The sequence below is a fragment of the Saccopteryx bilineata genome, chromosome 1 (assembly GCF_036850765.1).
Source record: "Saccopteryx bilineata isolate mSacBil1 chromosome 1, mSacBil1_pri_phased_curated, whole genome shotgun sequence".
Classification (NCBI taxonomy): domain Eukaryota; kingdom Metazoa; phylum Chordata; class Mammalia; order Chiroptera; family Emballonuridae; genus Saccopteryx; species Saccopteryx bilineata.
Genome location: NC_089490.1, coordinates 120,627,589 through 120,654,365, shown reverse-complemented (window position 1 = coordinate 120,654,365; position 26,777 = coordinate 120,627,589). Strand labels below are relative to the sequence as shown.

General features: G+C 38.0%; 1 protein-coding gene across 2 annotated transcripts in view; it reads right to left on the bottom strand.

The window, feature by feature from the left end:
* Positions 1–26,777, bottom strand: part of PDE3A (phosphodiesterase 3A) — a 326,308-nt gene that overhangs the window by 57,515 nt on the left and 242,016 nt on the right. For both annotated transcript variants that reach the window (XM_066264580.1, XM_066264581.1), the window contains exon 3: positions 99–347. In XM_066264580.1, coding sequence (XP_066120677.1) covers positions 99–347 — 249 coding nt within the window. The remainder of the gene's footprint in view (positions 1–98; positions 348–26,777) is intronic.

Sequence of the window (26,777 nt, the reverse complement as noted above, 5' to 3'; positions counted from 1 at the left end):
TGATATAAACCAGCATCTGAGTCTGGAGTGACAGGAAAGAGACCCAGAAGAGAAAAGAACAAGTTAAAGCTTTCCATGAGTGTGTCAATAATACCTACCTTGGGAATAGCCAGCTTGTCTTTTTCAGAGCTTTCTTCCGAATCAGAGCAGGTGTAGTTTTCGCTGACAGGATTCACTCTGGGCTTGTGGATGGCCTGGAAGGTGAGCTGGGTGCTGAGCAGGTTGCTCACGGCCCGCAGGGATGTGCACACGTTAGGGGGCAGAGAGGGGTCCGCCAGGAGGTCCGTAATGAGGCCGTGAGCCTCGCCCATCACAGCAATATCCACAGTGATACTGGTTCCTGAAGACTGAGACACCAACAGAGGATCAGTCAGGTAAGAAAAGGCCTGAGTCTGAATGCACAGAGAACGAAATGGGGCTTTTTTGCAAAATGGACTGAGTTGAGTCTTCAGAGTTGCAGTACGGTAACATTCGAATCACAGCTCTGTTTCAAATTTTGTCAAAATTTGCTATGGCATTCGCCATGTTTGTGTTCATGGCACATTTTTTTAATGCTAGAATTTGGGGACGCGTAGGATATATTTAAAGAGATTCAAAAGATAAATAGTTTTTAAAAGGCAAGAAATTTCAGAGAGTCTGAAAAAAACTGCCTTTCAATTACTCCTTTTGAAGAGTTCAACATTTCATTTTGAAAATAACATTTACTATAATATTTCAATTTTAGTAAGTTTTTGAAAAGACAAAACTTCAGCTTTATTAAAATGTAATATTTTAGCCTAGTATGTGGTAATTATTCACCAATTATTAGAGATAAGCACAAAAACCAACTCAATTTGTGTCTGAATTTACAAATGGTCTCTTCTGGTTAATAAGAATAGACGTTTTAGTTCTGAAATTCTGTGACACATCTGTCACATTCTGCCAAACTGCCTATCGGCCTGAGATCCATTACTTGATATTCACGTAGGCACGAAGAGAGGACGGGAATATTCCCTGTCCTCCTGGTCAGGCCAGAGTACAGGAGCAAGGCGTCAGAGTGAGGGAGAGGGTGGGAGGTCAAGGCAAAGAGAGAAGAGGAAGTTAAAGGTAACATGCCGACCAAAGCACCATAAATATTGGAATTGCTGTCATAGGATGAGGTGCAGTGAATCTACATAACTTCAGATTGCAAAATGCTGCTAGTGATTGGGGTACAGATTTTGGAACTAGGCTATTTACATTCAAATCCTGACTCCTGACCCTACCACTTACTAGCGGCATGATCTTTGGCAAATTACTGAGCAATCTGTGCTGTGATTTCTCCATCTGTAAAATGGATATAGTAACAGTACCAACCTTAGAAAATAATTATAAGGATTAAAAGGGGTAATATATGCAAATTACTTAACATTATACTAGCAATTATAAGTGCTCAGTAATGATAATGGTATACATAATAATTATAATGATAATTTTGGAGTTTTTCAGTAAGAATTTATTACTTTGGCTAGGCATTTGGGAAAAATATTAATCATTCTCTCACAGTAAACTTAAAAATAAACTCAAAAGATGAAAAATGGAAATGTATAAAATTATAATATTAATAAAAGAAAATATATAAGGCTAATTTGTAATCTTGGATGTTAAAAAACACAACAAATTCAAAAACCGTCAGGGAAACATATTACACATCTGATAAATGAATATATAAACTCTGCATGAGAAAATACACCATAAGCAAAGGTAAAGACCAGCCTACGAGAAAATGCCACACAGAGAAGACAAAACATACCCAAATGAAGAGCTTCTCAAAATAAATCAATAAAAAACCTACTTTGGCTAAAGGGATAAATAGACAATTCAAACACAGTGTAAATAATCAAATATATAAGAAGCTCTTTGCCTGTGTAATGTTTACAATGCAAATTAAGCAAACATTTTTGTTACATTTTCAGAATGGCATAATAACAAAAGACTGATAGCTCCAAGTATTAGTAATGGTTTGGGGAATGAACAGTGAAAAAAAAAATTCAATATTTTTGGAAGGACATTTTGCTGAGTCTATTTGTTGATTAAATGCATATGTGCTACAAGCCAGCAAAACAATGCAGACATCTAGCCTAAAGAAAAATTACAAAATGTAAAAATATAAGGATAAAGACACAAGGGCACAACAGTTCTCTGATAACAATAACCAAAGAATGCAGCTATAAATGTATACCAAGAGAGAAAAAGCTAAAGAAACTTGAAGTACAACTTTACTATGCAGAACTATTTACTTATTTAAAAGATTTGAGATGCATAAATGATTACCTGGAAAAATACTCATAAAATATTGTTCAGTGGGAGGAAAAAAAAATCATAAAAACTTAATATGTATTATTATTTATAATCATGTTAATTATAAAAACATCCAGCATCTATAAAGGTATCTAATCTTATAATAAATATAAGTAATGATACATTTTTCTATAAAAGTTATGCTTGTACCACTAGAATAATACTAATAAACATAATAATAATGGTGGCAATAATTTTTATTCTTCTCAAGTTTACAAAGTACTCTTAATAACTTCATTTAAAAAATATTTTTAATTTAAATTACAATTTATATTCAATATTATTTTGTGTTAGTTTCCTGTGTATAGCATAATGGTTATTAGATAATCATATACTTTATCAAGTGTTCCCCCTAATATTTCTAGTACCCAACTGCACCATATATAGTTATTACAATATTATGACTACATTTTCAGTGTGATCTTCTGAAAGAATACCATTTATTCTATGTTGTCTTCTTTTATTTTCCTTCTTCTTCTTTTTCAAATCAGAAGGGGAAGGGACAGACTCCTGCATGCGCTCCTACTGGGATCCACCTGACAACCGCCCCCCCCCCCCAGCTGGGCTGATGCTCTGCTCATCTGGGTACATGCTTGTAACCAAGCTATTTTTAGCACCTGAAGTGGAGGCTCCACAGAGCTGTCCTCAGTGCCTGGGGTCAATGTGCTTGAACTACTACAGTCATGGCTATGGGAGAGGGAGAGAGGGAGGGAGAGAGGGAGGAAAGGAGGGAGGGCGAGAGAGAGAGAGAGAGAGAGAGAGAGAGAGAGAGAGAGAGAGAGAGAGAGGGAGAAGGAGGAAAGGTAGGGGAGGAGAAGCTGATAGTTGCCTCTCATATGTGTCCTGACTGGGAATTAAACCTGGGGCAGCAACACACCAGGTGAATGCTCTACCACTGAGCCAACTGGCCAGGACTGATGTATTTCTTATATATTTAAAAATATTTAAAAATTTTAAACTAAATAAAGTAGAAACAGAACTAAAAACTTGTCCTCATAAATAAAGGTCAATGTAAACATAAAAATTTAGAAAAAAAAGCACATTACATATTTCAATAATATATATGCTATAGATTTTGCGAAATCCAAGCTCTTTAAGTAAAATTAAAAGCATTATTTAAGCCAATAAGAAGCATTTATCCAACCTGACTAGGCAGTGGTGCAGTGGATAGAGCATTGGCCTGGAAGGCTGAGGACCCAGGTTCAAAACCCTGAGGTCACTGGTTTGAATGCAGGCTCATCGGCTTGAGCATGGGTTCACCAGCTTGAGTATGGGCTTTCCAGCTTGAGCGTGAGATCATAGACATGATCCCATGATTGCTGGCTTGAGTCCAAGGTCGCTGACTTGAGCAAGGGTCACTGGCTCAGCTATAGCCCCCCGATCAAGGCATGTATGAGAAAGCAATCAATGAACAATTAAAAATATACTGCAACAAGCTGATGCTTGTCGTCTTTCTCCCTTCCTGTCAGTCTGTCCCTGTCGGCCCCCCCACCTTTCTCTCTCTCTCTCTCTCTCTCTCTCTCTCTCTCTCTCTCTCAAAAAAAAGCATTTATCTATATTGGAATTGGCTAAGAAACTAATGTGAACACTTTACTGTTGAAAAAAATGTTCTTTACTATATATAATTAAGTCAGGTCTTTATTTGTTTTTGATTCAATAATTAAATTGTATAACAGTCAAAAGTTGTATCACACATAAGACATTATCACTACTTTTTTTTTTTTAATTTTTTTTTTTTTTAATTTTTTCATTTTTCTGAAGCTGGAAACGGGGAGAGACAGTCAGACAGACTCCCGCATGCGCCCGACCGGGATCCACCCGGCACGCCCACCAGGGGCGACGCTCTGCCCACCAGGGGGCGATGTTCTGCCCATCCTGGGCGTCGCCATATTGCGACCAGAGCCACTCTAGCGCCTGAGGCAGAGGCCACAGAGCCATCCCCAGCGCCCGGGTCATCTCTGCTCCAATGGAGCCTTGGCTGCGGGAGGGGAAGAGAGAGAGAGGAAAGCGCGGCGGAGGGGTGGAGAAGCAAATGGGCGCTTCTCCTGTGTGCCCTGGCCGGGAATCGAACCCGGGTCCTCCACACGCTAGGCCGACGCTCTACCGCTGAGCCAACCGGCCAGGGCTATCACTACTTTTTGGCTCAACTAACTAGAGGCTTCAAGGAAGCTTGAAATCTAAAACTAACAATTAGATAGATTCATTTGCCACAGAATCACCAAGACTAACCACACATAAAATGCTGAAAGACTGAAAGACAGATGGCCACTATTTTAATAAACAGCAGGCAAGTAACAAAGACGCAGGTATGTCTAGGGAGTCATCCTTATGGAATCGGGGGGAGAGAGCCTTTGGTTGATATAGAGTTTCCTCATAGATGATACAAAATATGAAACAGGTGACTCTCACAGAGGGCAGCTCCACATCTACTTCCAATGGTATCACTCTATTTCTAAGTATACGAGATAATATTCAAGAATATTTCATTTAACTTGTGAAACCTTAGATAGTGATAATAAATACTCAAGGTCAAGTTTATATGACACTTTACTTTAAAGGAAGTCTTAAGCTAACAGCCTGAAATTACCTTTGAATGCAGTAACGAACTATACTAAGCATAAAACCACAGTTGAGATTTTTTTTATGGACCAGATGATTAAACAAATCTTTTGCTTAAAAAAAAATAACTAAGCAATATAAAACACTCTACTTTGCAGGCTCTCCTTCTAATAGAAATATTTATATTTAACATTTAAGAAAATGCTAGTACAATTCCCCAGACACTGTTTAAATGACAACCAAATTTGGACTGCCACTTCTAAATAGAAAATCTGGAATTTAAGACTGATAAACAGTGGAGGGAAGCATAGTTTTATATATCAAACCAAAAATAACTGATTTTTCTGGCCTTAGCATCAATTTGTTATATTAAGTAGGGGACATAAAATTGTAAAGATTCGAAAAGAAAATGATAATATACCTAAAAGATTTTTTAAAACTCAGAATGTTTCCAAGTACCTAAGTCATTTCCACTAAAACAAAACAAAATAAAACAAACAAAAAAATTTCTGACACTGCAGTCCTATACAATGAAGTATGGATGTGGTGCATGTAAGAAATACAACTTGAAACTTAAGTCAATATAGTGAAAAAGTCTTGGCTCTTTATCAAAAAAATCTGAACACTTGCATATTTATATATATTAAGTTAAAATATATTTCTACAGGTACAGAAAATATGCCATGTTTTTATGATTCTGTGCTTTAAATGTTTTTACATGAATAGACTGACTACTAGTCCTGATGTGAAAGATACAAGTGCATATTTTCAGCATGTATATGATTTGAAAGGTTGTATATGTGAGAAGTTGGAAAGCAAAGTTATAAAGAAGTAGGATATAAGAGTAAAATTTTTATTCATTTATCAATACCACATTTTTATTTTATGACATACTTCATGGGACCTTTAAGAGCACAGAATCTAGAGTCAGACTTCCTGTATTTACATTTTGGATTTGAAATTTGGGATTTTGGGAAATTCATCTATCTTCTTAGCTCTTGTTTCTCATCTCTAAAAAGAGGGTAATAATAATACTGTGTACTATGTTGATGATTAAATTAGGTCAGGCACATACAGACCTCAGGAGAGTGCTTGGCCCACAGTATGTTTGATAAATATATATCACCACTACTCTTATTATTTCATTGAAAAAAACCTGTGTGTACAAAGAGATGCATGGGGTGCATCTGCTTAAACTGGTCCAGTATCTATTTCTTTATAAGTGAAGGAGCCATAGAGATATGATTTCTCTACCAACAGCAACAAAAACACAGATACTTTTACTTCTTATTCTAGATAAAAAAAGTATTAAAGACTGTATTCCCTACTCCCATATACTCATACTTCTGAGATTAAATTTAGGCGCTGAGAAAGTAATTGTACAAAAGTCCTGGTTTCAGTTAATATGGTTGATTGCACTGGCATGATTTATAACACAGTATGTAAAAGGAATTCTAAAAACAGGCATCTTAGCTCCATTGTTGGGAAGGTTTTTTTTCTTCTTTCTTTCAATTTAGTCATCCTGGGAGGCACCCTGGGAGGCAAACCGAATGGGAAGAACATTCTCAGGGTGAAAAGGGAGTTTGGATAAGAGAAATAAACAGTGTTAAGAAGATGACACATAAAAGGAAAGAGTCACTGGGACCTTTCTTACCCAACTTTGGTCTTCAATCATGGGAAAAGCTGCCTGATAAATTTTTGAGAGCTGTCTCCTCTTACATGTGGAAAGTAGTTTGCCCCCATCCCACACCCTCCAAATCTTTCTCTGAGAGGCTGTCTGTCTGTAATGTTAGGAAGAGTAGTATCTTGGTCTTTACGGTACTAAATTCATTTAGAAGATGAGCTAGATTCGATAAAATGATCTTTGATGTGTTACTGGTTCTGACCTCAGAGCCTGCAAAATTGCATATGTGTTTATACTTTCATAGGATCATTTTATAATTTTAGACTTGAAGTTGGTTAGGAAATTTTTAAAAAATGAAATCATGTGAAAATTTTGCAGTAACTCATCATAGGCTGAACCTTGGCTCAATGCCATCCTAAGGAAGCAGATGTTTGCTTATTTTAATTTTCTGGCAGGAAATCTGAGTTTACATTTGGATTTTCTCCTTAAGATAATATGTATGTACAGTAGGAGGAAAACATATAGGGCCCTTCATCAACTGCTCTCCACAACACCTCTGTGGGCTGGTCCCATCTGAGATGTGAGGCAACACACCCGGCAGCATCCAGAATTCTTGATTTCCGTCTCTCCTGAGGAGAGTACTCCCTACCCCCAAATGGGGTGTTGTACACAGCCTTGTGTCCTTATTTGTATTCCTCTGTAATCAATCTGCCAATAAGCCAAAAACTGTTAAAACTGTCCCTCTGTTTGTTCTCTCAGTACCTTCCAGATACTAGCAAATTTACCCAATAGCCTCAAAAAATAATGATCACAAAATCCTGTTTTATTATTTCAGAAATAAAACATACTATTAAATTGCGTACTTTAGTGAACACCCAGATCTCTGAGAAGATAACAGCTGCTTTGACTTCTAGGGTGGTTCCCTCCGTTCCTTCTAATTAGAAAAGATGGGGTGAACTGTTCATATGACTATTCACGCAAATGAAGGTGGGGGAGCTTAGTTAAGTATAAATTGCTATGCAAATAAAAAGCACTCTTCTCTTAGTAGAAGAAACTGAATTTTCTGATTGAGCACAAATTCGTAAACATTGTAGGAAAAATTAAAAATCTCTGAAATAAATATGACCTCATAAATTGATGAATTTTGAGGTCTTCTGTTTGTTACATTTTAAGAATTGCTATTAATCTCGAACTAGAGGTTTGTATTTGCTTAGTCTAAAAACAATTTCAGTGAACAACAGATGGCAGTATTCTGCCTTTTTAAAGAACTTCAATTGTCTGCATACCTTTTTGAATGAGTGCTACTCCCTCATTAATAGGCAGACAAGTTTCTTGTTTCACAGAAAACAATAAACTAAAAAAAGAATAACTTACATATGACTTTGCTAGAAAGTAATAAAAGTTTTAAATTGTTATATCTCTTGGGATCATTTTGAAAGTGAAACTGATTAGCAATCATTCCTCTAAATTACAAATGTTTCAACTGTCATTTCTCCATTTTTATATGATACACATTGTAAACATGACCAGTTTTCATGCACAATTTGATTTAAATTATTTTCCACATGTAATTATCTATCATTAAAATGTGCTTTCTAACACAATGGTTTTGTGAGCCTTCATTGGCATTTGTTTTATTCCCAGTGTGTTATTTATCACCAGACTCCTACTCTGAGCTCAGTGGGCACTACCTATGCTACTAATTTGCTTTTACTACTGCTGATCTGGGAGATCTTTTCTGGACTGCTACAGTAGGAGCCAAACTGGTCTCCGTATTACTTCCTGTTGGGGCATTTCTGTAACTCATATACTGGAGGCATCAAAAAGAAAAAAAAAAAAAAGAAAAGGAATAAAAAAGAAGAAAAAGAAAAATCCTGAAAACTGTAACTTCAAAGAAATCTGGCACCTCCGACTAATTCTCAGATATATTCAAAGAACCTCTCTGTCACAAGACTTGTGACAGTTTTCAGTTTAACTCTTGTTATGTGATCATTTGATGAAGGTTTGTCTTCCTCTCTTAAGCTGAAAGTGTTAGGAGTACAAAGGCAACAGTAACTTTTACCTACCAGTTTAATCCCAGAGCCTAGCTTAGTATCTGGTACTTTTTAGGCACTCAGTGATATTAGAAATGAGAGAAGTCTTAAGTACCATATTCCCAATATCCAAATATAAGTAAATGTCCTCTCTCCAGTTCTTTACATTAAAGAAATATAAAAAGACAAATTACAGTGGCCAAGATATTTCCTTAAAACAAATAACTGAATTTTCTGGAAGCTACCCTAAATCATTTAACTTCCTAACACAATTTCATGTTCTAATCTTAAACTTAAAATTAAATAAAAATATTGAGAGTTGTTACTGGAATCATGAATAATATATATATATATATATTTATTAAGAAACTGATTCTATAATAAGTGCTATTCAAAAAATAGTGAAACTGCCAAGGAGGAGTAATAATACCGGTAAAAGAAAGTAACATCACACATTTTTCTATAATTTGGTACGTGTATGAAAAGAGAAAGCAGAGAATTAGTGTATGTGAATAAATATTTTTTGGGGATAAGAGAAAATCTTAAGAGACTGGGGGTAGAGAAAGAATGGCCTTCAAGGACCAAGTTTAAGTGAAGTACAGAGTAGTTCAGGCTGGAAAGGGTAAGTCTGCGTACACCATGGCAACTCCAGCTAATAAGACTGTATCCTATATTTGAAAGTTGGTAATAGAATAGATCTTACAAGTTTTAATCATAAGGAAAAAATATGTAAGCATGTATGGTGATAGATATCAACTAGACTTATTGTGATGATCATTTTGCAATATACACGAACATCAAATGTTGTATACCTGTAACTATTGTACTATAATGTTATATGTCAATTATATTTAAATAACAACAACAACAAAAGAAGTAAAGGGTGTGTGTCTTGAGAGGTTTGATGGATGGATCATGAGAAAAAGATGAGCCAAATTCAAGAGCTTTAGCTTTAATGGACTACTCAGGACAATGAGGAACCCCTGGCCAGTAGTGACACTATCAATATAAGGCGTCAAGCTGACAGTCAAGTTTATGGGTTGAGCAGATAAGTAGCTAAGTATCTTTCCCTAAGTTAGGGCTCACAGGAGAAGGGATAAGACTTGATGTGGAGGCTGAGCTCTGAATATATGATATTCACGGGATGATATCAGGAGAGACATCTGAGCTGGAAATACACATTAGGGTATTAATGACATATATAGAGCCATTTCTAAAACACACTGTCATGAAAATGTATAAAGAGAAAGGACAGTGGACTGAGGAAAGCCATAGTCAATACCAACATTTAAGGGACAGTGGAAAGAGAAACTCATGAAGGAAAGTGAAAAGAGACAACTGAAAACTATGAGTGTACGGTTGGGCCAGGGAAATGCTTTTGTCAAGATGAGATAAATGGTCACCAGTAAACAGTGAATTTGAGAAACTAATAAATTCTGAAAATCTCTGTTAGTTTAGTATCTGGAAGAACACTGTTAACACGAGAGAGTGCAGTTTCGGTGAGGTACTGAGGCTGTGAGTTCCACTCCAATAGATTGAGCAGTGAAAGGAAGACATAGAGACAGCGTAGACAACTATTTGGTGAAAGCTAGCTGTAAAATGGAACATAGAGATATGTTGATTCCTAGAGGGAAAACAGGCTCTAAAGAGCTGGTGAGGAAGTGAGCAAACATAATCCTTAAAGGGGGTCCCACTAGTGTGAGGCCTCAAAAAGGCAGTGAAGCCAATAGGACGAAAAACAGACCAATGTCCAAGGTAAAGAAAGGGGAAACTAACCTTTCCCAATGGGGATACTTTTCCCAGGGTAACAGAGAGAAGGAAGAATACAGGGTTGCAGATGAGAAGTTATAGTTCTTATAATTTGGCTTTTATTCACTCTGTAAATTAGTGATGACAAGAGGGGTCTGCCAGATAGGAAGGAAAGAAAATTGAACAATTGGGCAGAAGATCCCAGCGAGGAACAGGTGCAGAGTAGGGAGAACAGAGGAGAAAAGCTTGAGGAAGCATGAAGTCAGTGTGGAGTGTCTGTGTAAGAAAGAAGAATGGTCATAGGATTCTATTAGTAGACTAGTCTCTCAGGCATGGAAGGTTCCACTTCATATTAGCAGAAAATAAGGCTGAAAGGCAAATATCAGGCCAGATTTCAGATGCCCAGGAATGGAAGTCGAAGTTTCCTAATTCTGTAATTTGAGAACTGAATGATGAAAGCTATCTGAGAAGGAAAATGATGTAATTGAACAATGCACAGTGCTTGAGAGAGATTAAGGTGTGACAGAGAAGACAGAGTTGACCAACACAGCCACAACAATAAATATGCAAAACTGGGATACTGGCAGCATGAATTAACAGGAAGGGCATACTGGGAGTAACATTAAGGAAAATCAATTGCACTTATGAAATGATTCGATACTGGGACACGATAAAGAAATGCAATGTATTTATTACTGTAACAGTCTGCTGTATTCTGTCTACAGTATTTTCTCAGTTTCTTCTTTCAGAAATCCCTTCAAGTGCTCCTGCCCTCACTAAATAAAATGTGAGGTGTTCACCTGTGAGTGTACACAGTCCATATTGGGTCTGACCAACTGTCTCACAAAATGTTCTCTCTCTGACATACCATAATCGCTGCCCTAAACAATGTAAACAACAAATGGGGAGTGGATACTCTTCATAGCCCCAAACTGTTTTAATAAGACATTAAACACTTCATAAATATAAGTTAAAACTCAATAAATTGCAATTTCTACAACTAATCAAAAATATCATAAATTAAGTAATAAGGATTCCAAAGTTATAAATAGATGAAATTTCAAAACACTTTAAACCATTTTTTGAACTTAGAATGTACTTTTTCCATAGAAATAATACTATAAAGCAATAAAATTCCTACACTATTTACAAAAGCTTCTTCAACCACTTAATAGTTACAATAGCATTTTTTCTCATTGTAAATGCACCCTAAATCAATTACATTAGAATATTTTTAAGAACAACATACATTTTATCAATGGTGTGATTGAGAAAGGGAATATGAAGGCACATCTATTTTTTTGCCTCATTTACTCAACAAACATGAACCAAATGTCTACTAGCTGTACTGTCTAAACTCTAGGATTACGGAGATGAATAAATCTGGGCTGCTGTCCTCAAAACAGCGTGCAGTCTAATGAAAGATGTTCAAGGGACTGAAAGTGATGATAAAAGAGGAAACTGAGCCCTGGCCGGTGGGCTCAGCGGTAGATCATCGGCCTAGCGTGCGGAGGACCCGGGCTCGATTCCGGCCAGGGCACACAGGAGAAGCACCCATTTGCTTCTCCACCCCTCCGCCGCGCTTTCCTCTCTGTCTCTCTCTTCCCCTCCCGCAGCCAAGGCTCCATTGGAGCAAAGATGGCCCGGGCGCTGGGGATGGCTCTGTAGCCTCTGCCTCAGGCGCTAGAGTGGCTCTGGTTGCAACATGGCGACGCCCAGGATGGGCAGAGCATCGCCCCCTGGTGGGCAGAGCATGCCGGGTGGATCCCGGTCGGGCGCATGCGGGAGTCTGTCTCACTGTCTCTCCCTGTTTCCAGCTTCAGAAAAATGAAAAAAAAAAAAAAAATGAAAAAAAAAAAAAAAAAAAAAAGAGGAAACTGAGGGTATCCTGTGCGTCAGCAATTTTTAACCTACTTCATCTCATAGTACCCATAAACTACTAAAATTCTGCAGCACACCAAAACATATTTTTTTGCCAATCAGACAAAAAAAAAGGTATAATTTTGATTCATTCACACCAGATGGCTATTGTGTTGGCTGTTGTCATTTTTTAAAATTTGACAACCAAAGGGAAAAGAGGTCAGTGCCCTTGACAAAATAGGTATTGCATGTTTTAAAAATTCTTGCGGCACACCAGCATGCCAGCCGCAGCATATGGGTTGAAAAGCACTGCTGTGGATGTTTGACTACCACCTTATGAAAAGTCTGAAAGAAGCTTTTTCTCAAAATAAAAACAGTTTCGCAAAATGCAGGACTCAAAACAGCTACATCCAGCCATGTAGTTCTTTTCCACACAAACTCTAAAAATGGCTTCACTGAACCAAGCTGCATCCATTCTCATCACATTCTCACTCTCACCTGTTGTCCAAGTGGGGTTAAAGAAAAAGAGGACCAATTCTCCAGAAAGAAGCATGTGCAGGGAGAGGGACTGGTGGCCAAGATACATATCACTCAAATAAAGAAAACTCAGGTTTCTTGGTGTTTCCCTCAAAACCTTTAGCCCTTAGAACTCTCACAACTGCATCATGAGGTCTCAACTTCGAAACGTGGACTCTCCAGCTTCCGGTTCCCCCAGCAAAGAGCAGGGAAGTTGAGATTCCCTTGCCTCTCAAAGGACTTGAGCACCTGCTCCATGCTAACTGGTTTTAAGGAAAGAGGCAAGCTTATCTGTGAACAATTTTGCATACAGAATAGATTTGTGTAAAATATTAATAGTCTGCAATATCATTTCTTAATTTTCCAGAAGGAATTCACAGCTCTACAAATTACATTAGAAAGAGGATGACTGTGAAAGTGTGAAACTAGTGCATAAAAGGTTGAGTAACTGGCCCAAAGTTACATGGATAAGAATTGGCAGCCTGACCAGGCAGTAGCACAGTGTATATAGCATCGAACTGGGATGTGGAGGACTCAGGTTCAAATGGGTTCACCAGCTTGAGTGCTGTGTTGCTGGTTTGAGAGTGGGATCATAGACATGACCCCAAGGTCGCTGGTTTGAGCCCAAAGGTTGCTGGCTTGAAGCCCAAACTCACTGGCTTGAGCCCAAGTTTGCTGGCCTGAACAAGGGGTCACTCACTTTTCCGTAGCCCCCTGATCAAGGCATATATGAGAAAGCAATCAATGAGCAACTAAGGAGCTGCAATGAAGAATTGATGCTTCTCATCTCTCTCCCTTCCTGTCTGTTTGTCCCTCCCTTTGTTTCTCTTTCTCTGTCACAAAAAACAAACAAACAAACTAAAAAAACAAAAAACCCAAAAACCTGGCAGAGGTAGAGTTCAAGCCAGGCAGTCTGGACCTCCACAATTAATTACAATGTTAAAGTGCCATCCATGTTTTAGGTAACTGTTCCTACAGATAGATGATCACTTCCCTTTAATGATATGGAAATCTGATCACTTCCCTTTGATGATATGAAAATCTTTGTCAACTTGCTACACACTATTAGTTTTGTAAACTCTTCTTCAATTAATCTTTATTAACTTAGGCTCCTGTTATCAAGGGGTAACATGTTAACATCATAAGTAAATTGTGAATTTTATACCCTTCCTTCACATCTTTTTTGAAAATCAAATTAGACTCTTACCAGAACTAAGTCTCAGATATCTAAGTTTTCTCCATCAACAAAAGTGACATTTATTCTTTCTCCTGGTTTGCCATGCTTAAGACAACCCCTTTATAATATTTGCTCCTGAAAGGAAAAACTAATGGGCTCTTATGGAGACTTCTGTTGATAATAGAAAAGCATCAGTCTTCATTTTCCATTTAGGTGGTAATAAAAATAAAATTTTATAATGTATCTGTCTACAAGTCTGGGTTAATTATTTCAGTTTAAGAAACTGTTTTCAGTTTTAATCTTATTATATTCAAACTTTATGAGACAGTAAGATAATAAATATGATTATCTTTGGGTCAGCAGACCCCAGTAACTCACCAAGATATTTAATAAGCAGATGTTGGGCAGGGTCATAAAGGATTTGCATGAGAAGCACATGAAATTGATACCCTACTCCTCATGGTTAGCAACACTGTGTTGCTGAGTAGAGGAGTAAATCAGGTAAGAAAATAAGTTATTTGGTTATAATGATGAATCACTCAACATTTATGTCATAAATTTGTTTTCTTTCTTGTGAACATAATTCTTAATTCAGGCAGTGCTTCCATATGCCGTTAGTAGAGCAATGATGGCATATTTAAGAAATGCAAATGGCCAACAACTTGTTGAGATTCAGCACAGATTCTTTAATACAAAGATGTACACAAAGACAAAGTAACTTCCGGAACTAAGATTATAATTTTAAAAGATCAATAAAACTGTTGATTAAAAATATGGGCCACCTTTGTATTTCCTTTTCTTTTTTTTTTTTCTGGGGATAAAAAGGAGGGATCTAGGGAGAATCTGGCAGTGAATTCCTCTTTAGCTATCATTTAAGTCAATTTTAGTTTTATTTTATCCTAAAATAAGGAGATGAGAATTTAAGTATGGTACAGAAACTTTAATTAAAATATCCTATAGAAAGAAAAAACAAGCATTATTAACACAAACATAGAACAGAAGCCATGAATTCTTTCACATGCTGATTCTGATGGCAAACTAAAGACTAAAATTAATATATATATACTGAAATCTAATTAAAAATAAACTCAAATTCTCTTCTTGTTGGGTTCAAGTTGCTAGCAAATAATATTAACTTACTATAGTGTCTCTGTGGTGAGCAACACTATGCTCACCCCAAAGATTATAATGGTTTCTCAGATGTCCATCAAGCAGGTCTACTGATTGTTGTATCAATCTACAGGTTTGGTAGTTGTCTTGGACTTAGGGAGTATTGTAGCGTTTTCATATCAAGGTGACTATATCCAGAGATACTGCAAAATGCCCCAATTCTGAATGCTTTTCAAACCATATGCAGCAGATGTTGTGATTGACTTCTATAGTAATCATGATGATTCTACGACCAAGGCCAGGAATTTGGTGGATGGGTAGGTTTTAGTCAGTGTGAATCAGAGTCATGAGAGGAGCTTTACTTAGTGCTTCTAAGAAAGGAAGTTCCATCCCAACAGAAGGAAATAATGTTGATGCTAGCAGCCATCTTTGGGTGCAATGGAATTGTTGTAAAATACTGTACCCCAAATGCTGAAAAGTACTGTATCTCACTTCTGAGGGTTCACGTAGAGACACCAAGTCCAGATGAATTTTGAAGAGTTTTATTAAAGGAGGAGAATTATTAAATATGCTGGCCACATATGGCTGACATGAGGCAGTTGCAAACCCATATCATGTGCCCCAAATACATTTCAGGGGCTGTTTATATACCCTTGATCACACATGGGCGGGGGAGAGCATGACATCATGGCACGAGCTTACAACATTTGTTTAGGGGATACACAGAAACATTAAGACTTTCAAGGAAAAACAATCAAAGATATTTACAATCTTTCAGGGTTCCTCTTCCCTCCTTTGCCTAGGGGTATGTTACTCTCAAGATTCCAGAAAGGGGGGAGGAACTACAATCAATGCAAGGTGGTGTGTAAATTCTGTCTCCCATTGAAAGAGAAGAAGTTTCTTGGTTAACCTTTTGTTTAGATTCAAAACTAAATGACCCATTGTTCTTATAAGCCAGAAACTTCTACATTCTACTCCCTCCCCTCCCCAAAGGAAAGACGGGACAGGAAAGCCTGACCTTTCCTTCTAGAATATCAATATTAATTTTGCAGCCTTTTGGTACCTTACTACAGAATCAGCTTTAGGATGAAGCCAATCAAATAACAGTATCAAAAGTAGAGAGAACACAAATTCCTACACCAACTACATTATTGAGCTAGGAATTCACTGACTCTGAAGCCTTCTTATTATGAGAGATAATAACATTTCTCTAGTGCCACAGCTAGTCGAAGTAAAGATTTCTTTTTCTCACGGTTGGAAATAAATAACATAGCATACAACATTACCAAATATGTATGTAAATAATAGATAAGTAGGTGGTAATGAAAATAAACTTTCATGATGTATTGGTCTAAAAGTCTAGATTAATCACTTGAAGTTAAGAAATTGGTTCAGTTATAGTCTTATTAGAGTCAGGATGTTAAGAGACAACAGAAAAGATGGTTACCCTAAGTTCAGCAAGTCCTGGTATCCCACTAAGAGATATGGGACCACTGGGCACGAGGGAGAGGAACAATGGTTAGTTTCACTCTAGTCAAGTGAAAGACTTCTAATACCAGCACCCAACACATTATCCATAGCTGTACCTCCACTGCAAATCACCACATGCCATGGACCTTCCACATGACTTGTAAAAATCAAAATGCCATTCATAAAATCTTCCTGTGCAAACACACTCTATCACACATGAATAAATTTATGAGCTTCTTGAAGAATCATTTATATTTATTTTCTACTCCCACCACATTAACCATACTCAGCAAAAACAGTGCCTAATTAGTTTAAACTAATTGTCTTTTTTCAGTTCTTCTGGTGGAAAATATACAAAAATTATCTGATCCTCTACTGAAAATTTTAATTTGGCTATACGCACATATAAAAATATACGTGAGAATTCATAATTCTTGGCATCCTCCCTCTTGTTCTGTGTATTGTTCTTTCTTCTTTTTAATACCTGTCCCTTACCTCTGTATTGTTAATCTCATTCTTCTAATATGCTGTAGACAGCATATTTCTTCTTTTAATTTGTGTTTCTCTTATTTGCTTTCTTTTTTCTCCTCTTCTCCCTCCTTTCAGCCTAAGAGCTTTGTTAGCATTTCCCCTGAGAACAAAATTATTCTTTGACCCCAGGTAATGTGCTATCTATTTCTTTTATATTCTAATCTCTTAAATCACTGGAAAGAGAGCTCTGCTCTCTCTTAACAGCCTTTTTAAAGGTATTTAATCTTCCGTTCATGGCAACCTGATTTAGTTCTCCTCCTGATAAAACACCCTATCAAATGCAATAAATATCTTTACTATCTAATGACAATCCTGAGTGTCTTTCTTTGCCAGGCCTGACAGTCTCGTTCTCCTCTGCTTCATGGGCTCTTTTTCTCTCCTTAATAGTTGGCCCTTTTCATTGTTTCTTTCTTTCTTTTTTCCCCTCACCCTAATCTGCAGCCCTCTCCCCAGTGCTTGCCTGTGTTATAATGCACACCCACTCCGCTGGTGCTGCAGCACTGCCTGTTTCTCTGGACCTCGGCCTGTGTAGCTCTGTGGTCTCTGGGCACCTGCACTCCAGGTCAAATCCAGTTCAGAGTCAACTTTCCCAAAAAGAATGCTTCATCTCCATCTCCTAAAGTCCTGTTTTCCTCCTCTAATTCCTACATAGGCTAACAACAAAATCGCTCACCAAAACTGGACAGCCTGATTTTTTTTTCTTACTACAAATATGTTTTTTACTTTCTCACATCCAACTTCCAACTGGTCAATGAATCACAAAATTTCTACTGAGGAGTCCCTGCCAACTACTGCTTCCTTTAAATGCCCTTCAGCCTGGTCTTAATCCATCTCTCAATATTTTCCAGGAGGACGGATGGCTTCAGTTTTCCTCTTCTGACTTTTTTCTACCATAAACTCAGTTTTTCACAATACAAATTTATTAATATGCTGTTTTTTTCTTAGATGGTTTCCCAAAGGTATAGAACAAGATTCAACTTCTTGGCATGGCTTTAACTGTTTTAATATTTAGACCTTAACCCCCTTCCTAGTTATAGTTCCATACACCCTACTGCTGTCTTTCCTATTCAGCAGTCCTGGGTGATCTAATCAAATATGCTATCACAACTTATGCTGTCCCTTCTACCCAGGACTTCATTTCTCTGGCGTATGAGTGACCGAGATCCAACTTTGAAGATAAAAAATATTTTCTCTTTATTCCCAAACTGACACCAAATTAATCACTTCCATCTCAAAATCACCACAGTACTTTGTTTCAACATCTATCGTCATATTGTGCTATTGATAATTGCATTTGTGACTGGATTCCGTACCAGACTGCGAATTTGAAGGTAAAATAATTTTGATTCATTTTTTATAATGTAATATCCAGCATACTGTAAGAACTGAAAAAAGATTATTAAATAAATAAGTTTGGCCCTGTACCACAATATGCTGTTCTTACGAATAGCTCTCAAAAGTTTGGAGAATCTCAGTTATTGTAAGCAGTCTGGGAAACATGCCTTCACCTGGCCCTTGGAGTCAAAGAAGACCCCCTCCAAGTCCCTCCTACCTCCTACTGAGTTGCATGGTACTTAAGGCGTCTGTCTGCCTGCAATAAACATACTCACTTGAGTGGTTAACATGAATTCCTGTGAACTATGAATGAAAAGACAATGGGGAGGAGAAGCAGAATGGATGCTCTCCCTGATTTTCACTGGTCCCTGACTATGTAGCCCACTGCTTATTTTCAGGGCTGCTTTGTGTGATTAGTACTCCAACATTGGAGCACACTGGACAGAAAGTGAATTTCTTTGAGTAATGGCTCATGTACATCACTGGAAAATATGAAGACATAGGGGGAAAAAAGAGTGAACAGATTTTAACTCTTTACTAAAATAGAAGTTTGATACTATATACAGTATATGATAAATGATGTGTACATTCCTTTTATTTAGTGCAGGCTGATCATTTATACCTTCAAAGAAAGGTAATTCTGGAGACCTGTAGTCAATCTTTCTGCTCCCTTAAAACAAATATTATCTTTTGAGCTTTCCATTGTAATCAGCACATAGCATTTCATATGCTTTCTCTTACAAAATAATATTCCTTCTTTCTTCAGGTTTGGGTAATTTAAGGGGAAAAAAAGGCCTCTTAATCAAGCCTTTAAATAGATAAGATTAACTACACTTCACAAAGACAACCCACCTAAATCTGTGAATGATTGCCTTTTTGCTTGAGTGACATATTGGTTTCCATGCTGCAATGTTAGGCATAAACTGAAAATGCTCTACTGAACATTATGTTTGCCATGAAGCATTTATTGTGATAAACAGTTTTGCGAACAATATTAGAGAGGAACAGCTGGAAAGGAAGAGTTTGTTTCACTATAACTCAATAGCTCCAACTGGACAACTTGAGTTCTCAAAAGAAGCTGGCAGATCAAGTCCTGACATTGAGAAGCACACAGTAAGTAAGTAGCCTAAGGGCCGGATGACTGTGACCATTAACATCATCTGCTTCTCTTTATTCTGGAATCACACTTCCCAAGCAAATTTGTGACACTAGTGACTTCTCTGCTTATAAATCTACCTGAGTCCCACATTTTTGGACACTCCAGTCTCTCTTTTGTTAGGATACACTATATTCTTTTTTAATGCCATATTCTTTCCAGAGTATCCACATCCCCGTCAACTACCTTCCAACGTCTATACCAAAATTTGTAAAAGAACAGTTAGTATTTAGTATCTTCATTTTCTCCTTTTTAATTCATATCCCAGTCGACTCTGCCAGGCTTCTAGAATAAACACTTGCTATTACAGTGGGTTTTAATTACTAAATTCAAAGGATATTTTTCAGTCCCTGCATTATGGGATTTCTTCATAGGGTTTACTGCATTGGTGCCTCTTTTTCTGAAAACCTCCCTTAATTCAGAGGTCCCATGACACCATGCCCTTCTAGCCCTTTTCCTATTCCTCAGAATGTTCTTTTCCTTCTGGAATTTCCCCTCTAAACATTTTAAAAGCCATTTCTCCAGGATTCACCTCTTAGCCCACTATTCTTCTCACTCTTTAGATTCTCTCTAGAGTTGTTCACACATTTTCATGTAAACCATACCATCACTGCCAGCTCAGAAGCCATTGCCAGCGCCACACCTCTGCCCAGAGCCTTACCTGTGACAAGCCCCCTGCAGACATGCAGCACGGCTTCTCACAGGCTGGAGCCTAAACCTCGCCTTACCGACTCCCCAGTGGGCTTATCTGTCAATGCCTCTGACAGCCACCATATCATTCACGCTAGAAATCCTTACATCCCCTTCCTCACATCCCTTATTTCATCAATCACTGAGCTCTGCCATTTTTACCTCCTATATTACTTGCCACCCCTTTTTCATAACTACTGCTCCAAAAATACTTCATTACTATGTTTTTTACATGCTACGTTTTCATCATACATATCTTGGCAAATATAGTTACTTCTGCTAATTTCCCTGCCCTCCACCGTCACCATTGCCTTCATTTGGTTTATTATTACAACTCCATTATCACTTAATTCTTCCAAAAACTCTTTTTCTGCCCTGCACCCTGCCCTAAGCTGGGTTAGTTGTCCATCACCCGTACTCTTGTAACACCCTAATTATTGTCAGTCATTGCACTTAAATTGCAATGATTTGTTTGCATATATTTCTTCTTCACTAGACTGCATTTTTTAAACTCCTTTTCTCCAGTGTTTATCACAGTATATGATATCCATTAGGTACCTAAAAACATTTACCAAATTAATAAGGCATTCATTTATTCACTGATCTGTTAGCCCAGACTTTCCTAATCTGAAGAGAAAGAAAGAGAGAGAGAGAGAGAGAGAGAGACAGAGAAAGAAAGAAAGAAAGAAAGAAAGAAAGAAAGAAAGAAAGAAAGAAAGAAAGAAAGAAAGAAAAAGAAAGAAACCCAGCCAACAGGAGTGTTGTAATCTGTTTGGCAATGATATTTCTAAGGAATAATGAGTACATGACCATTTCGGCTTATCCCTTAGTCTCTCAGGAGATGTTAAAAATGCATGTTTTTTAAAGCCTGAGTTTCCTGGGTGAAGTAAGTGTACAGTTTTTGAATCTGATGAAATAAGTACCTCTATCAGCCCTTCAGCCAGACGCATGGGACTCAGCCCAGCACAGCCTGTCATCTTTGCTGCCTCTGATCTCTAACCAGACCTTGGCATGGGAAGGTTACATCTGTGTCAGGATGAAGGCGCCCCTGTGGTTACTCTCTTATAAAATGAAATTGTATTTAGGATTATGGTTTGAGTACTGAGATAGTAGGCCCTAAAAAATTGCATACTAACTGCTTCTGATTGAAAATGATGTCACTGCCTGACCAGGCAGTAGCGCAGTGGATAGAGCATCGGACTGAGACGTGAAGGACCCAGGTTTGAAACCCTGAGGTCACCAGCTTGAGTGAGGGCTCATCTGGGTTGAGCAGGCTCACCAGCTTGAGCTCAAGGTCACTGTGTTGACTAAGCAGTCACTCGGTCTGCTGTAGCCCCCGGGTCAAGGCACATATGAGAAAGCAATTAATGAACAACTAAGGTGCCACAACAAAGAATTGATGCTTCTCCTCTCTCTCCCTTTCTGTCTGTCTGTCCCTATCTGTCCCTCTCTCTGTCTCTGTCACCAAAAAAAAAAAAAAAAAGAAAAAAGGAAAAAAAAGAAAATGATGTCATTATTGTCAGATTAAATGGTAGTTTGAGTCTAAGATAGCTTGACCATTTTATTCAATTCTTTGTCAGGATACTGCATTCAAAACAAAGAAAATCTATGTATGGTTTTACACTGTCTTTGAACTGTACCACTGCCCAATATACGTTATACATTATATTACTAAACAATCAGAAATTTATTTTATAATTAAGGGAGATAATGTAACAGAAAATTGTTTTTCATATCTGATAAATACACAAATCATGAGGACACATTTCATATGGCTAAAATGACTATCACTGGGAGATAAAATCAGGAACATATTGTGTCTTTCGAGCAATGTTTGGGCAAACCTTAACATGTTAGAACAGTAATAATAAATTATTGCCATTGTAATATTGACAATGGCAACACTTATGCCTGGGACAAGTGCTCTGTGCTCTCCAAGTGAACCAGGAGCTAGGGCGTGCAAAGTGGGCACTGCAGTTACCACTCCTGCTTTCCTAAGGTTTGTTCTGGAGGGAACAGGAACACAACCTGTGACAGACCTGCCAGGGCTGCGTAACTCCTGAGAGGTGGACCCAAGTATATGCACCCGGCAGGAAATACTCATTTATGAATACATTTCTGATCTTGATTCCATCTGCCTACCACCTTGGTACTGCCGGTACGGTGTAATTATTCCACTCCTTTTTATTTCCATCCCTTTTAATTCCCTTCCCTTTTTATTCCCCTCCCGCTACCCGTCTGGATTGTGTCTCCAGATACTTCCTTTCTCCTAAGAGTGATTCTTTACTGTTAGTTTTATGTTTTTGTTCCTGACCTCAGGCCACCTCTCAGATCTGGATCTTCTCATAAATACAAGAACCTGAGCATACCCATCCCGTGCCCCTCCCCCTAACGCAAAGGGAAAACGGGGTCTGAGGAAGTTGAAAGGTGCTGCTTGAGGTTTTCATCATCTTCATCATCATCTCCTAACTACCCCTAAACCCGAAAGTAGAGCTAGAAAGTGAAATTAAAATGAGATGAACACATTCCCCAATGATTTTACTTTTACTATTTAATTTTGGGAAATGCTCACATCTGAGCCTTGTGTGCATTACTAAGAGCGACTGTATTTGTTTGTTTCATTTGCAGCATAGCAGGGTACACAGAAAACCACTTTGAGTTTGTTCATCTCTCCAGAAAAAGAGACAGAGAGAGGGACAGACAGGCAGGAAGGGAGAGAGATGAGAAGCATCAATTTTTAGTTGTAGCTCCTCAGTCTCCTTAGTTGTTCATTGATTGCTTTCTCATATGTGCCTTGACCGGGGGGCTACAGCAGAGCGAGTGACCTCTTGCTCAAGCCAGCAACCTTGGGGTCATGTCTATGATCCTATGCTCAAGCCAGTGAACCTGAGCTCAAGCTGGACGAGCCGTGCTCAAATTGGATGAGCCTACACTCAAGCCAGTGACCTTGGTGTTTTGAACCTGGGTCCTCCACATGCCATTCTGATATTCTATCCACTGCGCCACTGCCTGGTCTGGCTTGAGCCGGTAGTCTTAACATCCATGTTGTGTATTGCCACTGTCAAGATGGCAAAATATTTCCACTAAACTGAGATGATCAATCCCACTCTAAATGTGCTATTATCACTCAAGTGTAGGTATAAGGCTAAAACAAGGTATTAGATAGCAGCTAATTTTTTAGCATTTTTAGTCTCGAGCCTATAACCCCTCTGGCATACTAGATGCTTCTCATTTCAACATGCTGCCATCAAAGCTATAGGAAGCTAGAGAAAGAAAGCGACCTGGGAACACAGCTCTCAGCTCAATCTTAAACTGTTGTCATTTACTGCAGGTAGTACGAGTGATAGGAACAACGACAAAAACTCTGGTATAAGTACCTGATGATTTTTTTTTTCTTTTTATTCTCAAATTGGCTGTGGAAATGACCCAATCCAATGAACTGTCTCAGAAATAGGTACATTATAAAAAGAATGTACTTGATAACCCAGTGAATTAAAAGTTTGTGAAATTCCAGGTATTCGAGTAAAGTAAAACATGAAAACTTCTGGTGGGGGAACGTCTGAGGAGTATAGGGGACAGGTCAGCATGACCCTGGGCCAGTTTCTGAGAGCAGCTCTGGGTGTTTCAGAGCTCCTTTCTTTTACAAGTTGGCCCACAGATTTTCTCAAAGTTCCTTTTTCTGTCCCTTCAAATTGTGTGGGGACGACAAGGCAGCACAGGGCACGATGGTGAGTTCGAAGTGCTCCTGTATGCACAGGCCTGTTGTACACGAGGTATTTTTCAGTCCTGGAGTCAGGGCACAGAACCTGTGTTTTGTTCTGCTTTCGCCTGAATAACCTGTTGTTACCATTTTAGACCCTTCCGGTGCTGCCCAGTGTGTTTGCAAGGCTGTCAGGGTCCACAAAGGACCTTCTGCAGAAAAGAGATTTTGAATGATCATATTATAGTCCTAACTGAAGCTGAGCAGTTCATGGCTCTCTGAAGCTGACAGTGAAACACACCATTCTCTGAGCATGTGTGCCTTATCAGAGCCACTTAAGGTAACAACATCCTACAAAAGGCCCTCTGGGTCTCTAAAGGTACAGAGCCCTCATTACTCCTGCAGTTAGGGAAAGCTTTAGACCACTTCTGGGAATGCAAATGAATGATACCCCATGTGACAGCTGCAATAAAAGGCTCCTGTCTTCTGCAGAGCATTCAAATGCCATCTGGCAATTTGGTTGACGTCAGCAGGCACAGAAAAACAACTGCCCCACTGCTTTCTCCATCATTCCCTTCCACCCCCAACTTTGCTCTCCCCTCTTCCCTGGCAAAAAAGCTCCAACTTTTAGTTATGGAGAAGGACAGGAGCAAAGCAACCTTTAAAAAGGATGATCTCTATTTCTTGTCTGATCCCAAACAGTATTAGCATTAGTGCAGCAGGGGTATCTGGTCCTTGCTCTCCCAATTCCATTTAGAGATTGTATAGATCATTACATTAAAGAGAGGTTTGAAAGCCTTTTCTATTTGTGTTTTAGGGCTTGAAGAACATTTATTCTGAGACTGGAGGTGTTAAAGAAAATTATTAATGTGCCGTCGGATTCAACACATGCTCTCTTTGATCATTGCAAATAAACACCCCGTGTTTTTGCTGAGAACAAGTCCGCAGCCAGGGGCTGAATTCATTGGCTTGAAAACTTACATATTATACAGATGTCTTTCAATAGTTAACTGGAAGCTTAGATGGACAGGTTTTTTCAATGTTGAAATTATATGATAAGTTAAGTTATTTTGCCTTAGATATATTCCATGAAAAATGTCTTTTTTTCTAAATTAGTGAACAAAAAGCAAATGGGTATACTGAATTTCTGCAGCCCTGTAAAAGAAAAAAAGAATTATAGAAGAAACGCCATCCAAAGCAAATCTTTTACAGAAGTACTAATTTTAAAAAAAAACTACCCTAATATTTGCACATAATATAAAAGGGCACAGAAATTTTAAGTTATTATACCTACTATGGCTTTTTTTATTTATAAGGGAGAAGCTGAATACTGACAATACTTAATCTGTTCCTGGAAGTGGGGGAGCTTTAGAATAGTAAAGAGTAAATGACCTCATTAAAAGTCGATTAATCAGTCCTTTTCCAGGCTCCAAAAGGATTACTTTTTAAGGTAAAAGAATACACATTTGAATGAGAGCCTACAATTTTATCCATATCACTGGTACCTCGTACTTATCTAGTCAGACCATTGTCAGATTAAAAAGATTTCTGGAAAACAATTTTATATATTAAATTAAGGATAAGTCTATTAAGTAAATACTAGCCATCTTTGTACTGCTTAGATGCATTGCTTCCAACCTAATTCTTTAACTTTCCTAAAGTTTTGCTTTTTTACATCTTAAAAAATCTTACTCAGTCTAACTCTGAAAGGAATATTTAATGCCATTATTTTCCAGTTGTAATTGCTCATGAAAATCCATTCATCATGTAATTCAAGTGAGTGATTCTAAAGCACATACATATATAACTGTTTAAATTCTAGGTTAAATTTTTTTCAGTAGCTTTCTTTTAACTAGTAAACCTTTAATTCTTCTGCAACCCATTTGAGGAATGTGACATGGTTCGTTTAGTAGAAATATTGAGGTCACTTACAAACACAAGGGTGGCTGGGGTTTGATGAGAAGAAATAATGGGAGAGCTGCATAATTTGAAAATTTGTCATGTATCATAGAAATGTACACTTGAAACCCTTGAAACCTACATAATTTTATTAACAAATATTACCAAAATTTTTTAGTAAAGAAAAAAAGAAAATTTGCTACCACTAACTCAGTAGGAGAGTGGCACATCCAAACTGAGGGCTGTATAACTGAGCTCTACCCCCCCCCCCCTTTCATTTCACCTCAACTCTTGCTATTCTTTTTTTCTTTCGTATAAAATATTTGTGGTTTCTTTGTCTCAACAGATTATTTGCTTCTGTGCCTCTGGGTCATCCCCGTGGATCCTTTACACAAGACACATCTGCTTGTCTAGCACAATCCCCTATCCTTTATGGGTTAACCTGCAATTCCCCTCCTCCAGGAGTCCACTGTTGGTCCATCTCTGCTCTGCTTTGCAAGTCCCCTGTGCACATCTCCACATTTTAATTTCTGTATTCTATAATGTATGAACATTTTCCCTGTGAAACTGGGAACTCCATTAAGGTGAGGGTGGCATTATTTATTTTTGTGTCCTCATTGTCTAGCAGGGTGTTAAGTTTTTAATAGATGGCTGTGGAAGGAATAAAAGAAAGAACTGAAGAAATGGAAAGACAAGCACAGCACAGAAAGAAAAACGCACCAACCAAAGTCGCAACTGGAATGTCATGACTAAAGAAACAAACAAAAAAATTCAAACAAAAACTTACCATGGCTGAAGGAGAACAGCAGGGGTTTACAGAACATTTATCATGTATCTAGTAGCATGCTAGGCATTTTCACATATTATCCCAGGGAATAGTCAACAAAGCCTGGTAAATGGGTATTATTACCTCCATACATGAAAAATAAGATTCAAGAGATTTTGAGAATTACTTAGACATTCCTCAGGGGCAGATGGCTGTGGCAAATGCAAGGCAGGTATGTGCACCCTGCAGCTTCTCAAGATACGGAATGACCTATGTTGTTCTG